Source organism: Chenopodium quinoa, unplaced genomic scaffold (assembly GCF_001683475.1).
Source record: "Chenopodium quinoa cultivar QQ74 unplaced genomic scaffold, ASM168347v1, whole genome shotgun sequence".
In the NCBI taxonomy this organism is placed as follows: Eukaryota; Viridiplantae; Streptophyta; class Magnoliopsida; order Caryophyllales; family Amaranthaceae; genus Chenopodium; species Chenopodium quinoa.
In genome coordinates this window covers 548,147-575,754 of record NW_018745584.1, presented here as the reverse complement: position 1 = coordinate 575,754, position 27,608 = coordinate 548,147, and the positions used below count along the sequence as shown (strand labels likewise).

Genomic DNA, 27,608 nt, shown 5'->3' with positions numbered 1-27,608 from the left:
GAGGTTTCGTTCCAAAAAAAAAAAATGTGTGTTGCTTACGTCAACACCTGAGAGGGGAAAATGTTTGGGGTAAAATACCCCAGCCACGTGGCCCTATGGCTGAGCGACACGTGGCACCCAGCCATTGGTCAGCAGGGCTCCAATCCCCTGCTGACACGTGTCCTAGAAACCCTAAATGGGGAACCAAGGCTCCCCACTATAAATAGTGGGAGACTCCTCATTAATGGGCATTAAAAAAAATACATTCAAGAGAATTGAATACACTTACACAAAAACCGAGCAATATTAATTGTGGAATTCTCCCATTACGCGAGAAGTAATTTCACCATTTTACGCACTATCTTCCTCCTGTACGTAACTGACTTAATCGTCGGAGCCGGAGCTCAAACCAACCGGAGTCTTCGTGGTTTTTCAGGAACAGGCGGCGAAGGGAATTCTTGGAATTGTAGCTCTCCCGCAGGACACATCAAAAAACCCCGAAACAATTTTAATAATGTTTGAGATACTCGATGATGTTGTTATATATGATTATTATGAGCTATTTTGTCTTTGGCAGAGTCATCCAAGTTGCAAAAATCTGTATGGAGTTTCCTTTTTGCACTTTCAAGAACTGCAGAATATATATGGCAAAGACTATGCTACTGGTAAACCATCTGAAGGTTATGTTGAAGCAATTAACCATTTGGAAAAAGTTGTCCCTTCGCAGGTTACACTAGATTCAAGTGATGGTGAGGGAGTTGGTGGTTCTGGTACTGTTAATTCTCCTCCCTCAAAAAAAATCAAGACTGAAAAAACTGCAAAAAGAAGGAGAAAACGTGATGGTGATGGTAGTTCGAACGAGTTGGCCAGCTTACAAACATTCATGAAAGATATGAATGTTCATCTTTCCACTATGGCTAATGTAATGGCAAGCACTAATGACGTGAAAAAGATACACATGAAATAGAGAAAAAATTAGTGCAGCAGAGTGATCAAGTGCTAGAGGAACTACTCTCTCTCAATTTAGAGGGTGTCACTCCTAAACAAGTGTTTGAAGTTGCCGAAGATCTAGCTTCGAAACCAAACAAGCTTATGATATTTTCAAAGTGTCCAGACGCTTTGAAAAGTAGTTATGTTAAAGTCTTATTTGGGAAAACGGTGATGCTTAAAACATTTGTCCTGGTTTCCTAGTTTGTTTTGAATTAGGTGTTATTAACTTTGGTATGATTAAAACTTTTGTTGTTGTTTTGGAACATTATTTTGGTATGATTAAAACTGTTGTGGTCTGTGAACAATATTTTGGTATTATTTTCACAAAACATGATATGAAACAGGTCTATTTTGGAATATTACAGGAAAATATGGAAAGTATATTTTTTCATGTTACAGGAAACTATGGAAAATATAAAAATATCATATCGCATTTTTCATTTTACAGGTCTATTATTCCATATTACAGGGAAAAAAAATTTCTTAGTTTTTTACTTATTATATAAAAACAGGTTACTATATGGAAAAAATAGAGAGAAAATTTAAAATTCATGGTTTGATTCCCTAGTTTGAACCAAACAGCCACAAAGGGAATCAATAAATAGTTCATTCCGTTTCCTGGGCACAACCAAACAACTAGCCCAAATTAGGGGAATTCCTTTCCTTTCTCCTGCATTCTCATTCTGCATTCCATTCCGATTCCCCTGTTCGAACCAAACAGCCCCTATAATTAACTAGTTTAGAATATATATCCACACGAAAGATAAAACTAACAATATATTTTCAAATGTATGCGAAGTAATAATGATCAAATTTATTTAATTACTGTTACAATATAATATAAAATAAAAAAAATTAAAGTACCTTAATTAGCGAGTATGTGACATTGACGTTGAAAATTGCGTTCTTGCATTTGCATTACATCCTTCATTTGAAGGAGTGCTTTCCCTACCTAATGCTCTGAATATTTGCAATTCCATAAATACAGCTATACTTTTACAATTTCCCAATATATTGTCCACGTCAGCATTTGGGATTTATTCAGTTTTTTTTTACTAGTTCAACATAAAACCGCCTTATGAAATGGCGTTTTCCAATCGGGGAAAACCACCAAATGAGATAGCGGTTTTCGATTTTAGGCTTAAAAAAAATTCTTTAAATATGTTAGGAATGCTACTATAATCTGTAATCAAATCTTTTTAGAAAAAAAAAATCTACTTTAAATCTTGTAGTTCATGGATAAATTCAGAAGAACATAATGAAATTGGGCAAAGATTGAGTATAAATCCAAATCAAACTAAATAAAATAAGAGAAAAATGTTAAGTCTTAATTGTTTCGGGGTTTTCTGATGTCCTACGGGAGAGTTACAATTCTGAGACTAGAACCGTGCGCCTGTACCTGCAAAACAACGGAGACTACGGGTGGTGGGAGCTCCGACTCCGACGGTCAAGTTAGTACTTGTTTAAGGAGTAATTAATGCGGAAAAGAGTAAAGGTTTTCTCTAGGTGAGAGTAATTAATTTGCTTAATCCCCTTTAATGAGGATTAATGATGGTATTTATATGCCTTGGGATGCGTGTCAATCCTAGGTTTAGGTCAACCTAGGGCCGATTGGGCTTCCACAAGTCTTTGGGCCTAGGTGGCCGGTTTTCCCATTTGTAGTGAGGGAGGACACGTGTCGTGACACAATTGGTCCATGGTGGACAGATCAACACCTAACACGTGGCAGGCTCCTATTGGCCCATGTGGCGGACACATGGCAGAACCTGATTGGTCCACTTGTCAGATGGTGATTAGTAGGGAAAAATCCCCTAATCATTTGCCCCTCACAGGTGGCACGTGACTGTTCACATGTCATCTGTGACAGGTGTCGGCCTGTAACAGGCGACCGCCTGCTACAGGTGTCGCCCTATGACGGGCTGAGTATTTTTCCCGCTCATTTTTTGAATTTGGGAGTGACCCTTCGACTTTTCATTTTGCCTATATAAGGGTGTGTTGACTTCAAGTTCATTTTCACACTTGAAATCTTTGAAAGAGAACACTCGGATCCCTGAACTTGCTCTGACATTTTGGACATTTATAGCATACCGCCTGATCTGTCAAGCCGACTGATTTTTCAAATCTTTGCTTTTTTACAACGTCAATTCTTCAATTATTCAGGTAACCGTCTGTTCTCTTGCTTTTCTTTTTATTTCTTTTTGAACTATGGTACCTCAAAAGCACCCGGCATGACCTAGGGTAGTGATCAGTCGGTCACCGGGGACGGCTGAATTTAGGACTAGGAGTGCCGCCTGCCCCTTTCCGGACCAAACTTTGCCCTTTATACATAGCCCGACTGTCTCTGTGTCTGTGCAGAACACGATGGCTCGAACTAAGAGAACAGCCAGGATCACCAACTCTGATGGCTCCTCCTTCTATGAGTCGGTCAGTGAGACATCTGACCAGGCGCCTGATGCTGAAGTCAACCAAACCGGCTCTATCGCTGGGAGCTCAAAGGAGGGAGCCAAGGTGTTCCCTACCCATTTCACTGTTGACCTAGCCAGTCGACAATTGACCACTACAGAAGGAAAGGGGTCGGTCCCCTCAAGGAGAGAAGAGGAGTCGGACTCTTCTGATAGTGAGTCCAGTTCTAGCTAATCAAGCCGTCACTCCCCGAACTCGGAGGAGAGGCATTCCCAACTGCATGAATCAAGACTTTCTCATACGGTCGAAAAGGGGAACGAATGGTCTGAACCATCCGCCTCTAATAGGGAGTTGAACACTCCTTATTTTTGCCATGTCCCAAAGGGCCGCATCAAGGCCATGAAAGAAGAATTGGACTCCTTTCTATCGGACCATGTGATGGGTCCAGAATTTGATTTATTTGTGCCGGATGTTGAGGATGCGGTAGTCTGGCCTGAGACGATCGGTTATGGGGATGCCTGCTTTGGTTGCTATGAGGCAGCCATTAAGGCGGGGCTTCGATTTCCCCTACATCTGGCTGTTCAGAAAATCCTCATTGGATACGAGGTGGGGTTATGGCAGCTAGCCCCTAACTCTTGGTTTAACATCCTTGGCTATGTGGCCGGATGTGAAATGCACGGAGTGGAGCCAAATTTTAAGGCGTTCACCCATATGAACTATTTGAGTCGGACCCCCAAAGCAATCGGTACCGGTTGGTACCAGCTATCAAGCCACAAGAGCTATTTGATGACGAGAGGGAAAGAAAATAAGTGGAAGGACTGGAGGAACACCTTCTACCTTATCCAAACCTCTGATCCTCTATTGAACAAGCGGTACAACAGATGGAATAGAAATCCTCCCCTCCTTGCAGACGATGCTTCCATGTCGCCTGTTCCTCGCAAAGCGAGGGAAGAGATCCTGGACCGAGGGCTCTTCAAGGTGAAAACACAACTCAACCCTGCTAGTGGGGAACGGGAGCGGGTACCCCTACACTGTATTCCCAAATTCAGGTGGCTATATGACGAATACTTTCTAGCCGCCTGTGGCCTAAGTAGTCGGGTCTCGAGAGGTAGTCGGCACCTTATTTCTTTTCTAAACAGATGTTGATTTATTCCTCATAACCTTTCTAACTCTTGGTTGCATCTTTTCAGTGGAAGCTATGGACAATAGTAAAGCTTCCAGGAAGGCGGCATCCATGCTCAGAGCCGCAATAATGGGCAGTCCAAAGCCCTCAACTGAACCTCCTTCAAAGGAGTCGCCCCAAGAAAGTTTGGACTCTTCAAGCTTTGTCTTCTATAAATTTGTGTTTATTAATATTAACCACCCATCGTTGTTGCAGGCGGGCACTTCTAAACCCTCCTCCTCAAAGGTTCGGAAAACGACTGGTGGAAGTACGCCTAGTTCGGCCAGGAAACAGGCGGCCGACAAGCAGCCGGTCACCCCCCAATCTGGGGGCAAAACTACTCAAGTCTCTAGCCGGCCCCCGAGAGGTACAATCCGGCTTCCTATTTTGTTGATTCATTTTTTTACTTTACTACATCGTGTTGATGCTTTATTATTTGATACAGGCGGTCATCAAGGACCGGACTTGGTCGAAATGGCCAAGTCTATGGTGAGAGCCGTCCCTCTTGAGGAGAGGGACGCGGTCTGGGGAGTCGGTACCCTGTACCTTGATGGTATAATGGGTCTCCTCTCTGAGGTATACTTGGTATTTTTGTCGTTGTTTTCTAGGACGCCTGCTTTTTATCTTAGTATCTGACGCCTGTTTTTCTTTTATAGTCCCTGCTCCGAGTAAACGGCCTTCGCAAGCCAATCAATGCGAAGAACAAAGAGGTAAAGGCTGCTAAAGCCATGGCCGCCTCTGACTGTGACAAGGCAATGTTTCAAATTGCCCAAAATGAAATTTTGACAACTGATATTCTTTATTATCAGGCGCAGGCCACTTCGGCGGTCCGCACTGAGTTGGAGGCGGCCAAGAAGAAGAATACGGAGCTGGAGGCCACCATCAAGACCCTCTGAGAGGAGCTGGAGCCACTCAAGCATATTGCGCACCTTAATGAATCTTTGCTGAAATCAGTAGAGAATCTCAAAGGACAGCTGAAGGTCCAGGAGGCGGCCCTCACCAAGGAGCTGACGGCCAAGGCTGAAACAGAAAAGATGGCTTTGGTTAGGTCTATGATGGAGGACTTGGCCAAAATCCAGAAAATGACCTGGTCCCGCCTCTTCCCAAAAGCCAATTATGCCTCATGGGAGAAGAAGTTCAAAACTTGTACTGAAGAGTACAATCGAAGAACTATGGAGGCGGCAGCTGTGGCGGATGAGGCGCAGGAGGTCAGCGAGGAGGAAGAGGTGGTGGTCGCCATTGACCCAATGGAGGTGGAAGCAAACAAGGATTTGGCCCTTGAAGGCGAATCAACTAAGAAGGGTGCTTCGAAGGACCAAACGCCCACAGTTGATGTCGATCAAGCGGCCGTTAATACTGATGCCCCTCCAAATTCTTAAGCTTTTATATCTTCAACTTTTTCTTCGGCCTGCGTGCTGTTTATTTTTGTCTCTTTACCCGGCCAGGGGGCCGGGGTACTGAATATTTTGCCGGTCTTTATGGCCGGCTGTTTATATGATTTCGGCGACCATCTTTTTGGTCGTCTTTGTTCTCCAAATTTTGCTTTATGCTTTACTTTTGCATAATTTGCTAAGTGTCATACCGACTTGCATGTCATACCAACTGTTTTGGCTAAATTTGTGAGCCAAAAGTTGCGAACAGGTACAAAGTAACGACTGCCTATGCCCCTGGACGACTGGTTGTCTTGGTTCCAGATTAGGCGATCAGTTAGCCACTTATCCAGTCGAACCCCAACATATTTTAGGCAATACGTTAGGTTTGTTTAACTTTTTCAAGTTAGAAAGGAACAGGCCGCTTATAACTAGCCCGCCTGTTAGTTAAGATAGAAATAGTTCTTGAGTCTTGCTTGCCAAAAAGCAGTTGACTTACAAACCAGATTTTCAAACGTGTTTGGTTTGAAAAGAAATCATCTCAGCAAGGTCGGGGTACGAGAGCTCTGGTTTGCCTTTAGGCAGGCGGACTCGTCATACCTTTTGCATCCTGGCTAAGAATGAGAGAGTGACTTATGGGTAATCTTTGAGGTTACTCACTCGTCATTTTTATTCTTGAGTAGTAGAGGCACCAGGCACCGGAGGCCGTCTGGTTCCCATGATTTACCAATTTTGTTGGTTATTTACTCAAGGAACGATAACCTAGTAGGAATAGGGGTTTGAATGCCCCTGTTTAAGAAACAGGCGGTCTACTCAAAATCCTTTTAGGTTTCATACCAAGTTTGAGGGAGTGACTATAAGTTTAACGTTGGTGTTACTTAGTCGTCGTCACTCCTGTTTGAGTAGTAGAGGTACCAGGCGGCGGAGGCCGGCTGGACCCCTTGATTCGCCAATGTTTGTTGGCTATTAATTCAAGAGGTACCGGCTGTACTTATCCCAAGTAATACAGTCGGTTATCCGACGCGGATGTTAACTACTAACACTCGTTGGATCAGTGATAGAGTTATCCTTGTCTCAAAAACGGCTATGTGGTTGTGTTTGTGGACAGTCGTATAGGTGCCGTGTAATTAGTTTATAGAACAATGTTCCACCCAAAAGGGAGCTGCTCTCTGCGGCGAATTTCATCCTAATGGATGCCACCGGACGCCTGCTATGATGTTGGTACAGGTCGGATTAGTTTTTAAAAGTTGGATCAGCTGGCTGGGCGCCTGGTCTGATCATTTCGGCCATAGGACTTAGGTAGTTCATGGTAAACTAAGTATGGGAGAGTAGCCGGTTGTATAGGTACTGGCGGCATGCCCCTCTTAATTGAATGCGTATTTGAAAAGTATGGAGAGTAGCCGACTGTTTTACCAGTTGGCATGCCCCTCTTAGTACAAAATAGATGAAGTGAAATAGAAAACTTTTATTAGTAGCTCTTGTCTATTTACATCATTCAAAAATAATACTTTTTGAGATTATCTACATTCCAGGTTCGAGGCAAAGGTTAGCCGTCTGGTGTTTCCAAACGGTAGGTACCATCCCGAACCTCTTCATAAATTCGGTAGGGTCCCTCCCAGTTGGGAGTTAACTTGCCTGACTCATTAGCCCTACTGACTGCTTCCATTTTTCTTAGTACAAAGTCACCCACTTTGAGTGGACGCCTATGCACTCTTTTATTATATGACCTTGTCATTCTTAGGCGGTAGATTTCATGGCGCAGGGTTGCGTTGCCCCTTCTTTCTAGAAGTGAGTCCAATGCCAGGCGCATGGACTCCCAGTTCGCCTCTTCGTCGTACAGCATTACTCGAAGAGTCGGCTCGTAGTGTTCAATTGGGAGAACAGTTTCTGCACCATAAGTTAAGAGGAATGGGGTTTCCCTAGTCGACCTTTTTTCAGTCGTCCTAATGGCCCAGAGAACGTGTGGTAGTTCGTCTGCCCATAGGCCGCCTGCTCGTTCAATCTTCTTCTTAAGACCGTCTGAGATAATTTTATTGAAAGCTTCTACTTGGTCGTTTGATTGAGGACGGCCAACTGATGCAAAGAAGTGTGAGATGCCTTGGTCTCCCAGCCAATTTTTGAGAACAGGCGTCTCAAATTGGGGACCATTATCAAAAACCATAGACATGGGCACCCCAAACCGAGTGATGACATTTTTCCAGATGAATGAAATCATATCCTTCGTCTTGATTCCCTTAACAGCCTCAGCCTCTACCCATTTGGTGAAGTAGTCGACTGCAACAAGTATATACTTCCTGCCGCCTGTAGCAGGCGTATAGGGACCCAGGATATCCATGCCCTACTTAGCAAACGGTAGTGGACTATGGATGGCAGTGAGATTAGTAGCCGGTCGGTGAATCAGTTTGCCAAACCTTTGACACTTGTCACATTTTTTTACCATCTCCATGGCGTCTGCTTCTAAGGTAGGCCAGAAATAACCCTACCGCCTACATGAGAGGCGCAGTATCCAGAGTACAGATCTTCTAAGACCTCTCGCCCTTTCTCTGGGGTAACACATTTCAAGAGGGGTTGAAGGTACCCTTTCTTGAAGAGTTCCCCTTTTCGCATCTTAAAACTGGACGCTCGCTTTTTCAGTAGAGCCACCTGGTAATGATCATCCGGCAAGGTGCCGTCTGTTAAATATGCCCTGATTGGGTCCATCCAGGTTGAACTTCGATCCAGAATTCCAATAAGATCCTCTTCGATACTTCTTTTCTCCATAACCTCCCAGAAGACAATTCTTGGAGTATCACAGGAGGCTGAGGAGGCCAATTTTGAGAGAGCGTCCGCCTGAATATTTTTCAGACCTAGGCACCTGAGTCAGATGAAACTGTTCAAGATATCCGACTGCTTGTCGTACTGCCTGCAAATATTTGATCATGGCCAGATGGGTTGCTTCGTATTCGCCATTATACTGACTCACTATTAATTGTGAATCAGAGCAGGCGTCTATCTTTCTTGCCCCAGTCGCCTTGCACATGCGGATTCCGGCCAGTAAAGCTTCATATTCTGCCTCATTGTTCGAGGCTTGGAAGTTGAAACGTAGAGCATACTCATACCTGTCGCCTTCTGGCGACTGACATATGACGCCTGCTCCACAACCATTTGAGGTGGAGCTCCCGTCCACATAGACCTTCCAGACTTGGTCTGAATTTGAAAATCAGAGGGTTGAGTCATCTCTACAATAAAATCAGCAAAGGCTTGCCCCTTTACTGCTTTCCTAGGCTCAAATGTGATTTCAAGGCTCTGAATCTCTATTTCCCATTTGATCATCCGGCCTGACGACTCCATGGTTGTCAGTGGCCGCTTGATTGGTTGATCTGTGTAAACGATGACTGAATGTGCCAAGAAGTAAGGTTTCAACTTCCTGACGGCCATGAAGAGAGCAAGACCGAATTTTTCCACTAAGGGGTACCTCAACTTGGCATTCTTCAACACATGGCTGACAAAGTAGACCGGGAGCAGGAAGCCATCTCTTTCAGCAAGGAGGACGACACTTAGAGCATGGTCAGATACTGCCAGATACATGTAAAGCACTTCTTTTGGCAAGGGACTGACCAGCCTTGGCAAGGAATGCAAGTGAACTTTCAGTTTTTGGAAGGCCGCCTCAGTATCCGGCCCCCATTCAAACCTTGCCTTCTTCTTTATTGCCTGGGAAAAGTTAAGGCACTTATCGCCTGACCGGCTGAGAAATCTTCCCAAAGCCGCCAGACAACCTGTTAACTTCTGAACTTCTCGGACGGTGCAAGGCGACTGCATGTCAATGACCGCCTGAACTTTCTCAAGGTTCGCCTCTATGCCTCTTTGATTGATGAGGAATCCAAGAAACTTCCCAGACTCAACCCCAAAAACACATTTCTTGGGATTAAGCATGACATGGTGTCGCCTGAGGGTGGTGAATGTTTCTCGGAGGTCCGCCAGATGGTCCGTCTGAAGCTCGGACTTTACAATCATATTATCTATGTATGCCTCGACATTCCTTCCAATTTGGTCAAAGAAGACCGTATTTATCATTCTTTGGAAGGTGGCCGGGGCGTTTTTCAAACCAAACGGCATGACCGTGTAACAATATAGCCCTTGATCAGTGACGAAGGCCGTCTTCTCCTGATCTTTTTTCCACAAAGGAATCTGATGGAAGCCAAAGTAGGCGTCCATAAAGCTCATTAAAGCATGACCGGCTGTTGAATCAACCAGATTGTCAATTTTAGGCAAAGGATAGCTATCTTTGGGGCACGCCTTGTTCAAATCAGTGTAGTCCACACACATTCGCCAAGTACCATTCAGCTTCTTCACTAATACCGCATTCGCAACCCAATCAGGGAAGTAACATTGCCGAATGAACCCTGCATTAAGCAGCTTTTTAACCTCGGCGACTGCCGCCTGACTTCTTTCTTCACCATGGTTCCGCTTCTTTTGCCTGACCGGCTTCTTTTCCGGATCCACAGCCAATTTATGTACCGCCAGGTCAAGACTGATGCCTGGCATTTCATGAACTTTGAATGCAAAGATGTCTTTGAATTCCTTCAGAAGTTGGTGAAAATCTTCACCCAAAATTTCAAGAGCAGTCGTCCCAACCTTGACTGTTCGGTCAGGACGTGAGTCGTCCAGCACGACATCCATATGCTCACCAACCGGCTGAGGGCAGAATTCATCTGACCGCTCCTCTGCCAGTGATTTCTATCTTTTTTCTCTTCTCTCAACCCCCAATTGGGCAGCCTTTCTTTTCTTGCCGCCTGCCTTTTGAGCAGGCGCATCCTCCTTGACAAGTTCAAGGTCAGTTCTTTCACCAATTGGCCTAGCAGCCACCATAGTGGGTTTGATATCCGAGAGGTAACACTCTCGAGCCATCTTTTGATCTCCCCTTAGGGAACCGACTGTTTCATCATCCTTCTCAAATTTAAGCAGCATTAGAGAAGGTATAATGACAGCTTTAGAAATATTTAGGGTAGGTCGTCCCAAGATCATGTTATAGGTTGAGAGCTCCTCAACCACTAAGAACCGAACCACCATGTGACAGCCCTCTCCTTTCTCACTCAGGCGGATGGGTAGATCCACTCGTCCTACTAGGTGTACGACACCTCCTCCAAACCCTACTAAAGGGTGAGATACCGGATGTATGCAATCAGTTTTGTACTTGAGCTTTGCCAAGCACTTGCTACTGATGAGATCAGAGGAACTACCGGTATCTATGAGGATCCGGCCAACTCTTTGGTTGGCCACCTTGCATTCAATGACAATGGGGTCATCATGCAACCCCTTAACACCTCCCAGATCTTCTTCTATGATAACAATCTCTGGGAATGAACTCTTGGCGGTCCGTTCTTGGTGAACGGAATTAACATTTAGCCGCCTTATATTATCTTTGTTGCCCCTGATAGTGGGGTTGCCTCCTGAGAAGCCACCTGCTATGGTATAGACGACTGCGTCATCAGTATCTGAACTGTCGGCTGGCTGATGATTCTTCCTGGCCGACTGCTTGGTTTTTAGGGGAGCATTCCCCTTGGACTTCTTGACATAGGAGTCAAGGTCACCTTTTTCAGCTAGGCGGTCCAGGTAGCGCATGAGGCTTATGCATTCATTGGTTTCATGACCAACGTCCTCATGAAAATGGCAGAATTTATCCTGGTTCCGATTGCTTGCAGAACCCTTCATGGGGGCCGGCTTCTCAATTGAGATCCGGCTCTTGATTTCTTTGAGAATAGCTTGGCTATCCTTGTTAAACACATACTTGGGAGAGTATGGTTTGAATTCTTTCTTCTTTTTCTGGGCCGGCTGTCCAGAAGAGTCGGCCGCCCAGACTTCTTTCCTCTTTTTCTCATCTTTATTTGCCGGCTGCTTTGGTCGGCTTTCTTTTTTGACAGACCTCCTTCCGTCCGACTGCTTTCCAGTATTACAGAGATCAGTTGCCTGTATATAGGCTTCTGCCTCAATCAACGCTTCTTGGAGAGTCGCAACCCTCTTTCGGACCAAGTCGAACTTGAAGGTCGACCCATCCTTAAGACCTCTGAAAAAAAATCAGTGTAGGCTACCTCATCCGGCAGCCCTTGAATTTGAATCCTCATCAGGTTGAACCGCCTGATGTAGGAACGGAGCCCCTCCTTCTCACCCTGCTGAATGGTCTCTAAGTCAAGGGTCGTCTTCTTTGCAGGAATGTTCATAGCAAAATTGGAAGTGAAGAGGTAAGCAAGCGTCCTGAAATTATTCACACAACCAGTCGGCAGGTTGCCGAACCATTGTTGTGCGATTCCTTTGAGAGTTGCTGGGAAACACTTGCACCAAGTGGGATCATCTAACCCTTGGAGGTACATTAGGTTGGTGAACGCCTGTACAGGCTTCCTTCTTCCAGACTGATAAGGTTTCCTAGCCGACTGCTCCTTGGAGGGAGCAGGCGTCTTCTTATTAATTAATTCTTAGATCTCTCCTTTGAACCCCCTCATGAAAGTCATGAGTTCGTTTCTTGTAATAGGAGCGGATCCTTCAGCCGCCTGTTGCTAATCAGGCGGTGAGCCGGCTGGATTGTTGGGTCCAGCTTGGTAATCTACCCGTTCTTTCCTTTCGGTGTGACGGGTGCGTCGGGCCCTTAGGGTCCCGTTTGAGGCCGTGTGTGCTTCAACCTCGACCTCATTCTCAGTATCTTGGTCTGAGTAGACTTGAGGGTCATCCACTGGACGCCTCTCTTCTGGATTCGGTACAGACTTTGATGCCATCTCGAAAGTACTCTCCCCACAGACAGCGTCAAAATGTTTCGGGGTTTTCTGATGTCCTGCGGGAGAGTTACAATTCCGAGACTAGAACCGTGCGCCTGTACCTGCAAAATAACGGAGACTCCGGGTAGTGGGAGCTCCACCTCCGACGGTCAAGTTAGTACTTGTTTAAGGAGTAATTAATGCGGAAAAGAGTAAAGGTTTTCTCTAGGTGAGAGTAATTAATTTGCTTAATCCCCTTTAATGAGGATTAATGATGGTATTTATATGCCTTGGGATGCGTGTCAATCCTAGGTTTAGGTCAACCTAGGGCCGATTGGGCTTCCACAAGTCTTTGGGCCTAGGTGGCCGGTTTTCCCATTTGTCATGAGGGAGGACACGTGTCGTGACACAATTGGTCCATGGTGGACAGATCAACACCTGACACGTGGCAGGCTCCTATTGGCCCATGTGGCGGACACATGGCAGAACCTGATTGGTCCACTTGTCAGATGGTGATTGGTAGGGAAAAATCCCCTAATCATTAATTATTTTGGTTAGATCTACAACATACGAGTGAAATCAAAATAAAATTAGCTACACTTTTACAATAACCTTGCGAAAGGCGACAGTGGTGAAGGCGGTAGAGCTGTTGGTGGCGAAGACGGAAGATGCGGCGGTGACGAAGGCGGAAGATGCACCGGTGGTGTTGAATGTCGAGTCTTTAGAATTGATTGAAAAAATCAAGATAGCGAGGGAATTGCAAGATGATTTATTTATCCATGCCCAAAGAATTAGCCTTGAGATAAAGAAATTGAAGATCATCCCATTATATTACATTATTACCCAAACAATTTGAATCAAAAATCAAATTTTCAAACTTAATTTGTTCATCCCCAAATTGAATAAGAAAATCCACCACTTTGGCTTTGAGGTTGATGGGCAAATGGAATGAATGATGAAATATAAAAAAAGAATGAATGAAATTTGATTGAAATCTAAAGTTTGAGCGTTAATTGAACTTTGGTTTGAACGAGAAAAAGGTTGGAGGTCAGACTTTATTTCTTTAAAAAAAAAAATTAATATAAGGTAGGGAACCACTATTCGAAGTAGCGGTTTTGCCACCTAAACTGCTATTTTAGATAACGGTTTTGCCAAAAAAAATCGAAACAAAAATAATATAATTAAACCAATGATGTGGACAGTATATTGAGAATTTATAAAAAAGTAATTGTAATCATGAAATTGCAACTCTTCTAAACATTATTTTGGGAAAGCACTCCATTTGAAGAGTACTTGTGGGCAGTTGCTTATTGATGTGGGAGGCTTTGGTTACTGATTGACATTAAAAATGAGCAATTAGGAAGAAAAAAATAATAAATTTTTGGGAGCATTTGTGGTAATTAGAGCAGGTTTTTTTTTTCTTTCTTTCTTTTCTTTTTTATTTTATTTTATTTTATTTTATCTTTTTAATTTGAAGAATGGTAATTGGAGCAGTTATGGTAAGACTGGTAACTGATAAGTGAGAAATGTCAATAATAGAATTTTTCAGTAAAAAGAAAAATTAATAATAATAATAGATGTAATTATGCAATATAAGAGGGGTAATTTTGGAAAGTGAAATTTATCACCCAAAACCCCTTTCTCTTTATATATTACTATAAATATGATATATATATTTTTTAAGGGTAATGATATATTTAGCTCTTAGGGCTATATATAAGCATTAAATATACTTTCTAAGATGGATTTAAGTTGGGAATTCATGAAAAAATCACGCGTAGAATGGTATAATTAATGTTAATTTATTTTCAATATTTTTTTAGCATCTTATACATAGCCCTTAAGGCTATGTTTATCATTTTCCTATTATTTAAAGGAGTAAGGGGTGGGCCCCACCTTGATTACCTATCACAAGAATGTCAAGGGGGTATTACCCAAGGGGAGAGGGGATATGAGCATCGAACCCGAGTCACATGCATGGGAACCGAAGTCAAGCTCCACTAAAAACAACACGGAGTAGTATATCGTAGTGCATATACACTTCGTTCGTTTTTTTAATATTGTACCACTTGTCTTTTAAGGAAATATCATAAATATTGCACTATTTTGTTTTAGGAAAAGAAATATTTGTGTTCACACCATAGATAGGGGTGTTCACCGGTCCATAACCGGACCGAACCTGGACCGGACCTGTTGGGACCGGGACTTGAATTAGGGGATTTTGAGGACCGGAGACCGGACCTAATTCAATAGGTCCGGTTCCGGGTCAGACCTGAAAAATTAGGTCCGGTCCGGGTTGGACCTGAATAGACTTGTTTTGTTATTTTTTTTCGTTTTTTTTAATAAATAACTTGTTGGACGTGCATATGGACCTGTATATGGACCTGTTTTGTGATTGTTAGACCAGTTGCATAATTTAATAGTTACATACAATCCCAAATTATCAATCACAATTTTTTTTTTTTGATTTTTAGACCTGTTGCATAGACCTGTATATGGACCTGAATAGACCTGTCTTTGATTTTTGAATTTTTTTTTTTTTTAAAAAACAATTTTTCCGGGTTTCAGGTCCGAACCTGAAAACCCCGGTTTTGGACCTGATCCGGACCGGAACCGGAAACCTTTACCAAGATCGGACCTGAATCTACAGGTCCGGTCCCAACAGGTCCGATCCTGTTTATGCACACCCCTAACTATAAATACCAAATTTACCTTAACTTTTTAACCCTTGAAATATTAGTTTATGTATATGATCACATGGGCAAATCTTATATTTTTATCTTTCTCTCATTCTTTTTTCCACTACAAACCCTTAGATATTAGTTTATGTATATTATCACATGGACAATCTTATATTTTTACCTTTCTCTCGTTTCTTTTTCCAGTACCAAATTGTGCAATTAAAAAAAGAAACGGAAGAAGTATATGTTTTGATCATGTGTACACAGGTTCGCTTTGAAGTCTGTACGAAACGAAGTACTCCTTGTATTTGATTGCTAAATCCTTTGTCAGTTCATCACAATCACATGTATGAAGCGTCCATGATCTAGCTACTATTCATTGTTCTACTCAAGGATTTCCTTACTTGAATTGCTCAAATTCTAGGGTTTGCTGGAATTTGCAATTTCAAGATAAAATGGGGTCTATAACTTCTCTTGATGAAAGCTTACCTTTGGTTGATCAAAATGCGTCGATTAATCACCCTAAAACTCATTCTAGAGATGTTCATATACTCAGCTTAGCTTTCTTGCTCGTTTTTTCGGCTTATGGTGCTGTTCAGAATCTCGAGAGTACGGTTAACGATGTGAGTTTCATTTCATTAACTTCAGCATTATTTGGAATAATCAATCATTTCAATTTCGCATGATTTTTTGTATTTATTTTTAATTTCTGTGATTAATTGATCGTTTGGCACATAATTCATTATAGTTTGAGTAATTGAGCGTTTGTATTGTGCCCAAATTTAAATTTTTTGCTGAATTTTTTCTGTTTATCAGGAAGGTGATCTGGGTACTATATCATTGGGGATTTTGTATGTATCATTCATGGTATTTTCGTTTTTCGCCTCGTTGTTTGTTCGAAAATTGGGATCAAAGAATGCCCTGCTCCTTGGAACTACTGGGTATTGGTTGTTTACAGCTGCAAATATGATGCCTAATTGGTAATTTCTACTCTTGGTTTCAAGATTTTGGTTGTTTACAGCTCCTTAATTATTGCTACTTCAAGTTTGCACTCCTATACTAGTCTAATAACTCAACTATGCGCAATCAGTGGCACTATTCTCCTAGTTTGCTTGATAGCACGTGTAGCATCACTCTAGGGAGCCTTTATTATGAATCTATGCAGACAGAGCTTTTGTTTGCTGCCTGCTTTTAAATTTTAATTGGTAATTGGAGACAGATCTCTCCCATTCGAGTAGTTTTTAGATAATTTCATCCTATAATGTTGTGGTGTGAATATGAGCTTTATACAGCTCTAGTAAGAAACTTTGTCAGTGTTTTTGTTCCTAGAATCCTAGTATTAATGTTGGTCTTCGATCTAGTGGCCTTTTTTTTTTTTTTTCTTTCTTTCTCTCCCTGATTCACACTGAACAATCTGGTTAGTCCTCTTGTAACTTCCATTTACAGCATTTGCAATCTGCTCTTGGGATGTTTTCCTATCTGTTGATAACAATATATTTATCTCCCTCAAAGATGTACCCGTTGCTCAAATATGGGAAATAGTTCTTGATGCATATAATTTCTTGCTAAGTTTCTCTGTACATGTTGTGCCTCCTTTAAAAGAGGAGCTCTTTCTTTATAAATAATAGGGTCCGTAGGGCCAAAACAAGTGTGTAATATGTGGAATGTGATGTGATTTAACTGTTCGAACTGAAGGATTAATTGCTGTGTTTTGCAATTCAAAATTAGTATTTAAGACACTTGACTTTGTAGAATGGTAGAATTAGGAAAAAGTAATTAATAATCTATCGGTATTTCTTTAATTGGAAGTGGTAAGTGAATTGTGATTTTTTTTTTCCTTCTAATTAATTGATGGCTGAATTACATAGAAAGTAAGGTAAGCAGTGTTTTTTGATATAATATTAATTATCATCGACAGAGAGCAAAATCATGTTGAATGTACAATTGTATGGTAATCCTAAACTGCACTAACACTTAATTATAAGTTTGAGGCGAGCACATATCGTAGATCCTGCAATATTAATTTGACACCTTATACAGTGAAAAGCTAATGTTATTTTGTGTTCATCTCTTATCCATAATTTTGAATTCCACGGATTACATATGCAGGTACACAATGGTCCCTGCCTCTGTATACATGGGATTCTGTGCTTCGATAATATGGGTTGGTCAGGTACTCATGCATGCGGAAACTAATCAATGTTTCTCACTGTACTATTTCTCTGTCTTGTCCCTATATGATTTTTGTTGAACTCATTATGGAAAATTCCCGCCTTCCCTTGTGAAATTTTGCCCCATTTCTCTTACAACCTTTTCTCTATCCATCACATTAACCTTATTTTACTAATCTTGCACTTTCTTAGTTTTTCTTACTTTCCCTCTCAAACCACTTTCAAAATTTAATTTTTTTAATTAACTTTCAACCACTATATGGCCCTCCCTACTTTTTTAATTTGCTCGCTGAAGCCTGATTGGAAATAATATTTGGACAAATAAATTAGTATTTGTTTGTTTTGTCTTTAGATTCATTTACTTTGCTTCCTTGACTGATTGACGACTGCAAAACTTTCAGATTGTTCTCTGATATTATTATTGGGCTGCCAGGGAACATATTTAACTTCCACTGCACGGAGTCATGCGAGAGATTGCAATTTACACGAGGGAACTGTAATTGGAAATTTCAATGGAGAGTTTTGGGGGATTTATGCAACACATCAGGTGTGTGTGTGTGTGTTTTTTATTTACTATCTCCGTTTCATATTTTTTGCAACTTTGGGTATTATTTGTGAGATATAAAATATTCCAAAGTTGCAAAAAAATATGAAACGGAGGTAGTATCTTTTTCTTTTCTTAAATCTTGTTTATTGTGGCCACCAACAATTGTTTTTTTACAGGTATATTAGAACAAACAATTAAATTTTGTTTTTAATACTATATTTGAATTGTTTTCAGGTTATTGGAAATCTTTTGGCTCTATTTCTCTTGAAAGATGGAAAAGTAAGTGTTATAAAGCTATAAAGCTTCATTTCCTAGATTGAGTTCTCTGACTAAAGTAAAGTCCTTTGGTGGACAATGGAGTTCCCTTCTCTATTGTTTGATAATATGGATATGGATTGTTTTTTTTTTTTTTTTTTTTTTTTTTTTTTTTTTCTTTTCCTTTCACCTTCTAGAAAACCCATTTTTGTGTTTTACTACCTTTAAATAATTTTTGTCTTTTCTTAAAATTGTTTTCTTTTGGTTTTTCCACCAAGTAACAAATGTCCACATATTTGTTAGAGGGGTCCACCATGTTCCATTTCCACTTCCTTCTTTTTATGATTTTCCCTCATTCATTTCTCTCAGCCTCCATTTCTATCTCCATCTCCATCTCCCCTATCTCCACCTCTTTTCCCTTCTTTTCATCTAAGAGGTGGAAAAACAGTGACAGAGAGGTAACAGATAGATTTATATAAAAAATGGAAGGGCCAATTTTTGGAAATTGAAGAAAAAAAAAGGTGACATGGATGTTGAGGGAAGTGAATGTAGAAAGATTGTGGTAAAGAATGGGGAAAGAAATTGTGTGGGCCACTAAGAGATTCATGGATGGAATCATGGAATGTGTTTGATGGTGGAAATTTAATTGTGTGGACCACTAAAAGAATTTTTTTTTTTTGGTGGTAAAATACAAAAGAAATTATAATTAAATTATTTAAGGTAATGGAAAAGCGAAGTAAAAAAAAAAATCCTATACATTTTGGATTTTTGGTGCCATTTTATTTATAAATAACATGAGGTGCTAGTTTTGTATTGTCAAATACTTCCTCCTTTTCTATTTACTTGACTAAGATTCCTAAAAAGGAAATACCATATTACTGACCCATACTAAATTTGGTAATCTTTTGATGGGCAAATTATCTAAATTACCCTCATAAAGTGCATATGGTGACAACTTTTGGGGTAGTAATGTAACTAAGTAAGTCATGTGCAACAAGGGCCACAAAACTACAATTTCTCTCTCACCTCCTTAAATATTGTGCCAAAGGCTATGGGTCAAGTTACTAAGTAAATAGAAATGGAGGAAGTATGAAGTATTGTATATAAATTGGATATACTTATTTGACATGTTGTTAAAGACAATGTTTGGACTGAGTTATACATTGCTACAACAAGCATCTCACTAGAACTAATTTATTTTCAATTTTAATTTTTATTTTATGTCAACATGAACTTGGGAGGGGGCAGAGGTGGTATACTGCTCTAGTAACTAGTAATGACAAAATTAAGGCGAATTGGTCAAATGGTAAAGCATGTCTGTCTGAAAAAATTGAATTGGCACAAAATGTGTAGTTGCTATATGATCGCTTACATATTGGATGAATGATATACAAAAGAGTAAAGGAATTGGTTTAATTTTTCCCTAGTGACTTTCTTTAGTCTATTTTCGCTTCTATTTTTTTTTAGGCAATAGGGTGTAAGTCAGATTGTGGCTTTAACCTAATTTCATATCTCCATTATATTCATTTGTGGAGAAAAGAGGTGTGTGATGAAAGCATGTTATTGAATCATTTATGCCTTTCGACCTTCATGATAAAGCAATAAATATGTGAAAATTTATGCTTCTTGACCCTCGTACGTAGGGGAGTGTCTTAAAGAGTTGAGGTATGTTACATCATCAAAAAAGGACGCCAAGAACTATGTATTAAGTATTCTTTCAAAAATAGCACTAGGAATTCAGGCGTTGCATCCCTTCATCAGTGGACTCCTAACTCACCACAATTTAACTTCTTTCTTCATTTCTTTTGTATAAAATACGTCATCAAAAAAGGACGCCAAGAAATATGTATTAAGTATTCTTGCAAAAATAGCACTAGGAATTCAAGTGTTGCATTCCTTCATCAGAGGACCCCTAACTCTCCACAATTTAACTTCTTTCTTCATTTCTTTTGTATAAATTACGTCATCTGAAAAAAAAAATCCCTTGAACTTGTAAGAGTGTTAGTATAGAAGGCATTGGCACTACCCTGGTTAAGCAAAAATTCATTTTAGTCTCATCCTTGATGACCTAGTTATGAACAACTTAATCCCTTTGTAGTTACACTTGATGCACCCAATTTATGTGGTACTGTTGTCATGTTACCTTCATTTTGACTTAATTCTAGCAAGTAAAATACTACGTATATTGGTAAGCTTGTATTATATATATATATATATATATTTTTTTTAAATCTTCATCGCTGTTGTGACATTGTTTTTTGTAATAATATATTTTATTCATTGCAGGAGGGAGATACTAGTGGTAGTGGTACCAAGCTGTTGTTCTTCGTATTCCTTTGCATCTTGACCCTTGGTTGCATATTAATGTGCTTTTTGCATACAAGAGACAGCGCACTTGAAGATCAACCTAAAAATTCTTCCATCAACTGCTTTGCTTACGTGGTCTCTATTGCAAAAACAGTTATAAAACCATTGTTTGATATTCGCATTCTGTTAATAATCCCCCTTTTTGCATATTCTGGATTACAGCAAGCATTTGTTTGGTAAGAATGCTAGCATTATTATTTTGTTTTCACCCTAGTGGCATTATGATAATAATCACTTTCATGTTTAACTTCTAAGGGCTGAGTTCACCAAGAAAATTGTAAAGCCTGCTCTTGGAGAGTCTGGTATAGGTGGCTCAATGGCAATCTACGGGGCCGCTGATGCTATTGTAAGTTCTTACAATTTGCATCTGTTTGTTTAGTGTTTTGACATTAACATTATTCTGCACACCATGAGGCCTGACCTTCAACTTAATTTTAGTTTGAATATCCTGTTAGTTGTTTGGGATTGAACATTTTCATTTCAAGTTACTAAACATGTCTTCTTTTGTCGCAATTGTTTACATGATGCCTATATTTTGTTGTTCATAATTAGAAATGGCTCTGCCTTTTGGGCTTCATATTGCTGTGTAGTATATGAAGTTACTAACAATCCTTCAGCATTGTTTTTCGTGATGTGTGTTTTGACTTAAGACATGCTTCTTGTTCTTTCTTTGGTTTTCTATGATTATGCCTTTTCGGATTAGGTGGTTAAAATCAATAAAAAAGCCCTGCTTTCAGTAATTTGTATTTGTAATTTTCTTATCAATATACACATGTGGATTTCCAGTGACTTTGGCTGTTGTAACTTGTAATTGCAATGGGATAGAAATCGGCAGTTGCAGCTTATAATTATCCTTGACATTCAACTCCTACCGAATTTTTAGTATGACTTAACCTGAAATGTTTAAGTTTGTCATAATTATCAAACATTAGCAGAAAATTCTTAGATATTTTCTGTGGAATTGCAAATTAGTCCCTAAACTACAATCAAGGACAGGCTTTTGGGTGTATTTTCCCAAAATTAGCCTGTGATAGAAAGATGGAATTGTTTGTGAGCTTTATTTGAATAAGACTCTACTGTACTTGGCGCTAGGGTTGTAGCCTTGTTTAGTCATATGAGTAACAAGTGATTGGTTGCATGTAAAGTGATAACTAGCTGGCCTCGTTGAAATGAACTAAATCATGCTGACAATGAACTCTCCAATTCGGATTGGGGAATCGTTTTGACTTAAACCAACAACACAGTTGACTGTAAGAAACAACACCATCAATGCCAAAACCTATATTTATATCTTATTGTATATGGTTATTATTATTACAACAAAGCAGAATGGTATACTTGTTCTTTGTTTAATACTCAAATGTTGTAAGTCCATTAAAAGAAGTTGCATTGTCCAATGTCTTTTGAACACCATCAGAAGCCAAATTGTAAATTTTAAGTCAAGGATCGCTAAATGTCCTATGTTTCACATTTTATTGCTTTTTGTTACAAATATCCTATATGTATATCCTTTAAGAAAATGATTTCAATAATTAAGAATATAAGAAAGAGGATCTTAGGGAAACTTTTATTGAGAGTCTACTCAGCATACTTCCATCTGAATGATTTATTTATTTTTTTTTAAAAGAAAAAGCTGATTATTTTAAGTTCAGAGGTATTCTGTATTCTAGTAGCATTTTGTGAGTCAAGAACATAAAGATGGTTTTATGCAACCAATTGTTTTAGTACCATATTCCTATTTCCAATATTATACTGCATATGACATGAATTTGGCAGAATTTATTGACTTCTGATCTTTAAATTTACGTGTACCACTGTGACTTGGTAAGCTACCTTTGGTAGTGTACTTCCTATAAATTGTGGTGTGGATCACTAAGCGACTTAGCTAATGTTAAACTTTTATTCAGTGTTCTCTGGTTGCCGGTCGGCTTACTTCCAGTGTTTCATCAGTTACTTGGATAATTGTGGGTGGATCTTCAGCTCATGCTATTGTACTGCTTTGGATTCTGCTTAAATACAGGTACATGTCCTACTTGTGTAGATTTTTGTTCCATTGATGATCTATTCTGATATCTGGAACTTAATGTATACTAAAATCCAGCACAAGCAGTGGATTTCTTGGGATGCTTTATCCACTCTTAATGGCCGCAGCATTGGGCGTTGGTGATGGTGTGATGATGACACAAATCAACGCTCTATTGGGGATGCTCTTCAAGCATGACATGGTAAATGTTTTTCTCTGTTCTTGGATATCATTTCTTGTGCAAATGGCTTTAATTGACCAATAATAATATGCCAATATGAGCCTCATAGTTCTCTTTATATCCCTTGTTTATTTTGGTAGATGTTTGTTTCAGATTGTAGTTATATTAGTGGATTATAGACCATCAAATCTGATGTGGTTTATGTACTGCACAGTGCATGTGTTTATAAAAAAAGGTAACTTTTTATTGTCGTGCTTTCATCGTAGGTCATCTGCAGTGGTGGCTTGACATTTGTCTATTTTAGATTTAAAGAATCATTGTATTTTTTGGCAGCTTAAAGAATCACTAATGTCATGTGACAAGGGGTTTCTATGAATCATGAGAACTGGTGACTTATTTGGCACCAACTCTGTTAAAGCTTGACCAAAACTGAAATCCAACCAAGCCTCACCTCTTCAGCTTAGTTTGAGTACTATAACTTGTGTAGAGGTAGCCTAAGCATGACTTGGAAAAGCTGGTACTATTTGTACATATAAAAAAGTACATAAAAATTAGTAAATGAAAGGCACGCATTAATTCATCTTTATAGTTCATAGGATCAAGCATTGAGTAGATACTTTTATCTTGTAAGTTATAACTGTTTTTTAATAATTATTTTTTTTATTGTTTATTTTTTTTATGCTCTCCAAAATATTGACTTTTGTTGCTCGAATGGTCCTGTCAGGAAACTGAAAATGCTAACTTGCTAGCCACACAAATTAATCTTTTTTTTTTTTTTTTTTTTCTTTTACTCCATTTAGGCTTGAGCCAAGTCAAGATTGATAATATGTTGAGTGACTTGAGCTCAGCCTTCCTTTGTAGTTATAACTCTGCTTTTATTTTTAATAGGTCATGTCACTTTTTTGTAGTATTTTGTAGCTCTATTTCTGTAGTATGCATAGTGCTTTCTGGCAGGACTACACAGAAAGAAAAAAAAGAAAAAAAAGAAACAAAAACCTGACTACAGTAGGAATGAACTGCTGCTGGCAGGACTGAGGATGGTTGATTACTTGATTTATATCATTGAGCAGCCCAACCTCTGCCCCAGAAGAGTGTTATATAGCCACTATTTTTTTCTAATTATAAAAAGACATCTATGGCTACTTATATACACGTTATTGTTTATAGATAGGATATCTTGACCTCTAGGGGTATCTAGTGATTGCAGATTCACTACATATTTGCTTATTTATTTTCAATTTTTGCAATCATATGGGATGAGGTTACATAAACTTTTGGTGTAAAGCTACAAATAATTAAGGAGAATTAGTCAGAAAGGACCTTTTATGTTCCTTGCTCATTTTGTGGTAAAGAAACCTTAATAAAAAGTTGCACATTGGGATCTTAAAACAGATTTTTTTTAGCTAAGCAAGACCTTAGCCCAATTTCCGGTCATTGACCACCATTTCTGGCCAAAACTATCACGTGAGTGGCATGTGACTTCAATTGTTCCCCTTTTTCTTTCCTAACCACCATGTCCACTACCCTTAGCCTTGTCCTACCATCATTCAACGAAATGTGTCAACAATCTAATCATCGCGTTAGTCACAACAATACCACCACCCACACAAACACCTTATCCCTATGCTCACACTAGCATGGATTGGCAAACACACTTAATGAAATGTGTCAACTAAATTTAGATAAGTATTTTTTCTTCACAAGGCGCTTGTAGAAATTTCTAGGATAGATTCTTTGCTTTTTCTTACGGTGCTTTGTTCTGTTAAGTAGATCCACATAAGATTTCCCTTGCGCTGAACGAATGATTATCTACTTTGTTGTTTATATATCTGTAAATTCTAACAAAATCGATTACAGGAGGGAGCATTTGCACAGTTGAAGGTTTGGCAGAGCCTTTCCATCGCTGTTATCTTCTTCCTGACGCCTTACATATCACTTCATATGATGGCTGTGATTATGCTTACTGCACTCTGCATTTCTTTGAGTACGTTTTTTATCCTCACCCAAAAAGTTGTAAAAACCTTGTAGGCTTCTCTTCTCATCTTCAGCAACCTGTACAATTTGCTGATGCAAATGTAAATTTCAGCTCTTGTATAGTTCATACTCCCTCCTGAAAAATGTCCCCTTTCTAATAAAAAAATTTCAAAATATATTGCTCTCTTCTTCATAAAGGCAAAGTTATCCAACGTTGTATTTTGATTTTTACTCCAAATGTATTTTTTTACCAAGAGGTAAAATATTACGAGTTACAGTTTTAGGGTGAATAGTGCATATTACAATGGCATTATTCGTAATTTTGGGTAAAATCACTGGCATAGGGGGATAATTTGGAAGTTAATTTCTACAAAATTACAAAAAATATCATGTTATATGGACTATCTACAATGACTTTTTTTTGGGAAAAATTGTCACGACATGCATCTTATTCCTGGAGCATTCGTTTGTTTCCTTTTTCTCTCTTCATTTCAGACCTTTTTGCTTGTAATATAACAAAATTATAAAAGTTAGCCTATAACCTCCATTTTCCGGTGAGAAAGTCCATTTTTCGAGCATTGACTTTGAAAGATGATAAACGGGTCCGGATTATATCCGTCACGGGTGTCCACTTTATACAAACGACTAAGAGGGTTCCACCTCAAAATCATATGGCAGTGAAGGGAGTAACCCCTTAGCGTTGTAATGTGGGCACAACTTTCTTATTTATTTAATGTGCACTTCCTAACACTTTCAATGCAGGACTACAATTTTACTCAAATTAGCCTAGATCACAACTAAACCCAACCTGGCTCTGATAAACGAGCTTGGGCCACACAAGTCATGAGTGTCCACTTCATACGAACATGGAGGTTGCACCTCAAAATTATATGACAATGAAGGGAGAAATCCCTTTAACGTTATAATATGGACACAACTTTTTTATAATTTTTTAATGTGGGATACCCTTCCAAGCACTTTCGTGCTATTTTAATGTGGGACAACACTTTCACTCACATGTAAGTTTGTTCATGGGATCAAGACAAGTACTATGTAAACGACGAGCTGACCTATGACGGCCACGTGTCAGCGTACAAGTCAGGTAGAAAACACAGTACTACATTGAGCAGTTGATCAACAAACCCGACCAACCTAATATTCAATTCTATAACGTAACGTCATCTTCCAATTCCACCAATACAAACTACTTTACACAAACTATTATTTCCTCAAATAACACCATCTATTGATTCTGTTATGAATTAGTTAAGCAACTAAACTAATGTTACAACCATATAGTTTACACGATAAAACCATATATTTATGTACCTTAAATTTAATTCTGTATCATTATTCCTCATCTTAAGTCATATTTCCTCTTACATTACTTCATAAAACAATGTCTATTTCCCTCTTGATCACCTCTACTCTTTCACAATTCTTGAGCTCGTGGCGCCGTCCAATGATAATATATGCCGGAGTGTGGACACTCCTCCTTACGGTGACTGTGGCGGTGGCGGCTTTAACCCCGGAAACTACCTTTATATGGGCTATAACGCCAACATCGTCATTTTCGACTGCTTGTAAATCAGAAGGTAGCTTAAGGGTACCGGTAGACCTTCCATCGGATGTCGTTTGCTTGCCGGCGAAGTTATTTCAACGTTCAAAGATTGATCTTTTTGTGCCTCCGATATTTGCTGCTCTTGTGGTTGCTAGCTCTGCTTGTGTAGTCAGAAGTTTTGGCCTGTGATTCTGTTATTATGAGTTCTGTTTGAGGATGTTAATGAATATCTTGGCAAATGAGAGGACTCTTTTTTTTTTTTTTTTTGTTTGGGGCGATCAACATATTTTGGTAATTGACCCTAAATATTGGACCGGAATAAAAAATTAGTAAGGAGTATAATCTCTCTCTCTCTCTCTCTCTTCTTTTGTCCATTTTTTTTTTTAGTTTTACTTCATATAAAGAATCAAAGACACATGTGACATTAATTTTTATGTAGGTAAAGATTACCTTTTTTTTCTCTTTTTTTTTGGGTCATAAACTCATTTTCATTAGTCAATTATAGAATATGTTCATTAATATCTTCATTGGTCGATAATTCTTGATCAGCTCTACTCTTTCACAATTATTGACAAAAAAAAAAAAAAAGTTGTTTAAATATGTTCATTTTTTTATGTATTAAATGTTAGATTTAATGTAATAAATCATTTTGTACAAAATGTTCATTTCTAAAGTATTATATGGCTTTTTCTTTTAAAAAAAATAAAAATAATTTAATTTTTATTTTTTTTAATATAGAAGTTTGATTATAATTATTTGAACCCTAAAAAATTGAATATACACCAAAAATTTAACTTGGTTCATCATAGAGAAAATATTTATATATCAATGTATAACATGATTGATTAGGAATCAAAAGAATAATAGAGGAGAGAGAAAATTATGACAATCGCTTGATAATCATCACAAATTCATCACATATTACGAATTAATTAACAAAATACACAATAATTATAGATGCAATATCAATCCCAAATTCAAAAAATCTAACCTAATTAAACCAAATAGCAAATCAATAACATAAATAACCTGTTTTGAGAATCTCTTCAGAAATAACAACTAAATCTGTCATGAATTAGCGAAACACATAAAACAGAGAAGAGAGAAAACTTTGAAATGAGAAGACAACATCAAAACAAAGGAGAGGGACAATTTCAAACAAATTTAAGAAATATGAAATTAAGAATTAAGGAATTAAGAAAAGAGAACAAGTAAGAAT

At 39.1% G+C, this 27,608-nt stretch overlaps 2 protein-coding genes across 2 annotated transcripts; both read left to right on the top strand.

Annotated features, from left to right (window-relative positions):
* Window positions 1-15,531: 15,531 nt before the first annotated feature.
* Window positions 15,532-25,059, top strand: LOC110716429 (UNC93-like protein 3). The gene is made up of 10 exons (XM_021895042.1): window positions 15,532-15,933; window positions 16,127-16,290; window positions 17,420-17,483; window positions 17,915-18,028; window positions 18,263-18,307; window positions 20,570-20,826; window positions 20,906-20,996; window positions 22,558-22,670; window positions 22,752-22,875; window positions 24,712-25,059. Exons 1-10 carry the CDS (start codon window positions 15,766-15,768, stop codon window positions 24,880-24,882), a joined length of 1,311 nt encoding a protein of 436 aa, XP_021750734.1. The 5' UTR covers window positions 15,532-15,765; the 3' UTR covers window positions 24,883-25,059.
* A 1,167-nt stretch (window positions 25,060-26,226) lies between these two features.
* Window positions 26,227-27,078, top strand: LOC110716432. Its single transcript, XM_021895046.1, has one exon. The coding sequence runs from the start codon at window positions 26,228-26,230 to the stop codon at window positions 26,576-26,578; it is 351 nt and encodes a 116-aa protein (XP_021750738.1). The 5' UTR covers window position 26,227; the 3' UTR covers window positions 26,579-27,078.
* The last annotated feature ends 530 nt before the right edge of the window (window positions 27,079-27,608 follow it).

Excerpts from the sequence above, each read along its gene's own strand:
- LOC110716429 (XM_021895042.1), top strand. The coding sequence starts at position 15,766 with ATGGGGTCTATAACTTCTCTTGATGAAAGCTTACCTTTGGTTGATCAA. Across the intron at positions 18,029-18,262 it reads GGATTTATGCAACACATCAG|GTTATTGGAAATCTTTTGGC; the intron begins GTGTGTGTGTGT and ends AATTGTTTTCAG. Across the intron at positions 22,671-22,751 it reads TGGATTCTGCTTAAATACAG|CACAAGCAGTGGATTTCTTG; the intron begins GTACATGTCCTA and ends ACTAAAATCCAG.
- LOC110716432 (XM_021895046.1), top strand. The coding sequence starts at position 26,228 with ATGTCTATTTCCCTCTTGATCACCTCTACTCTTTCACAATTCTTGAGC.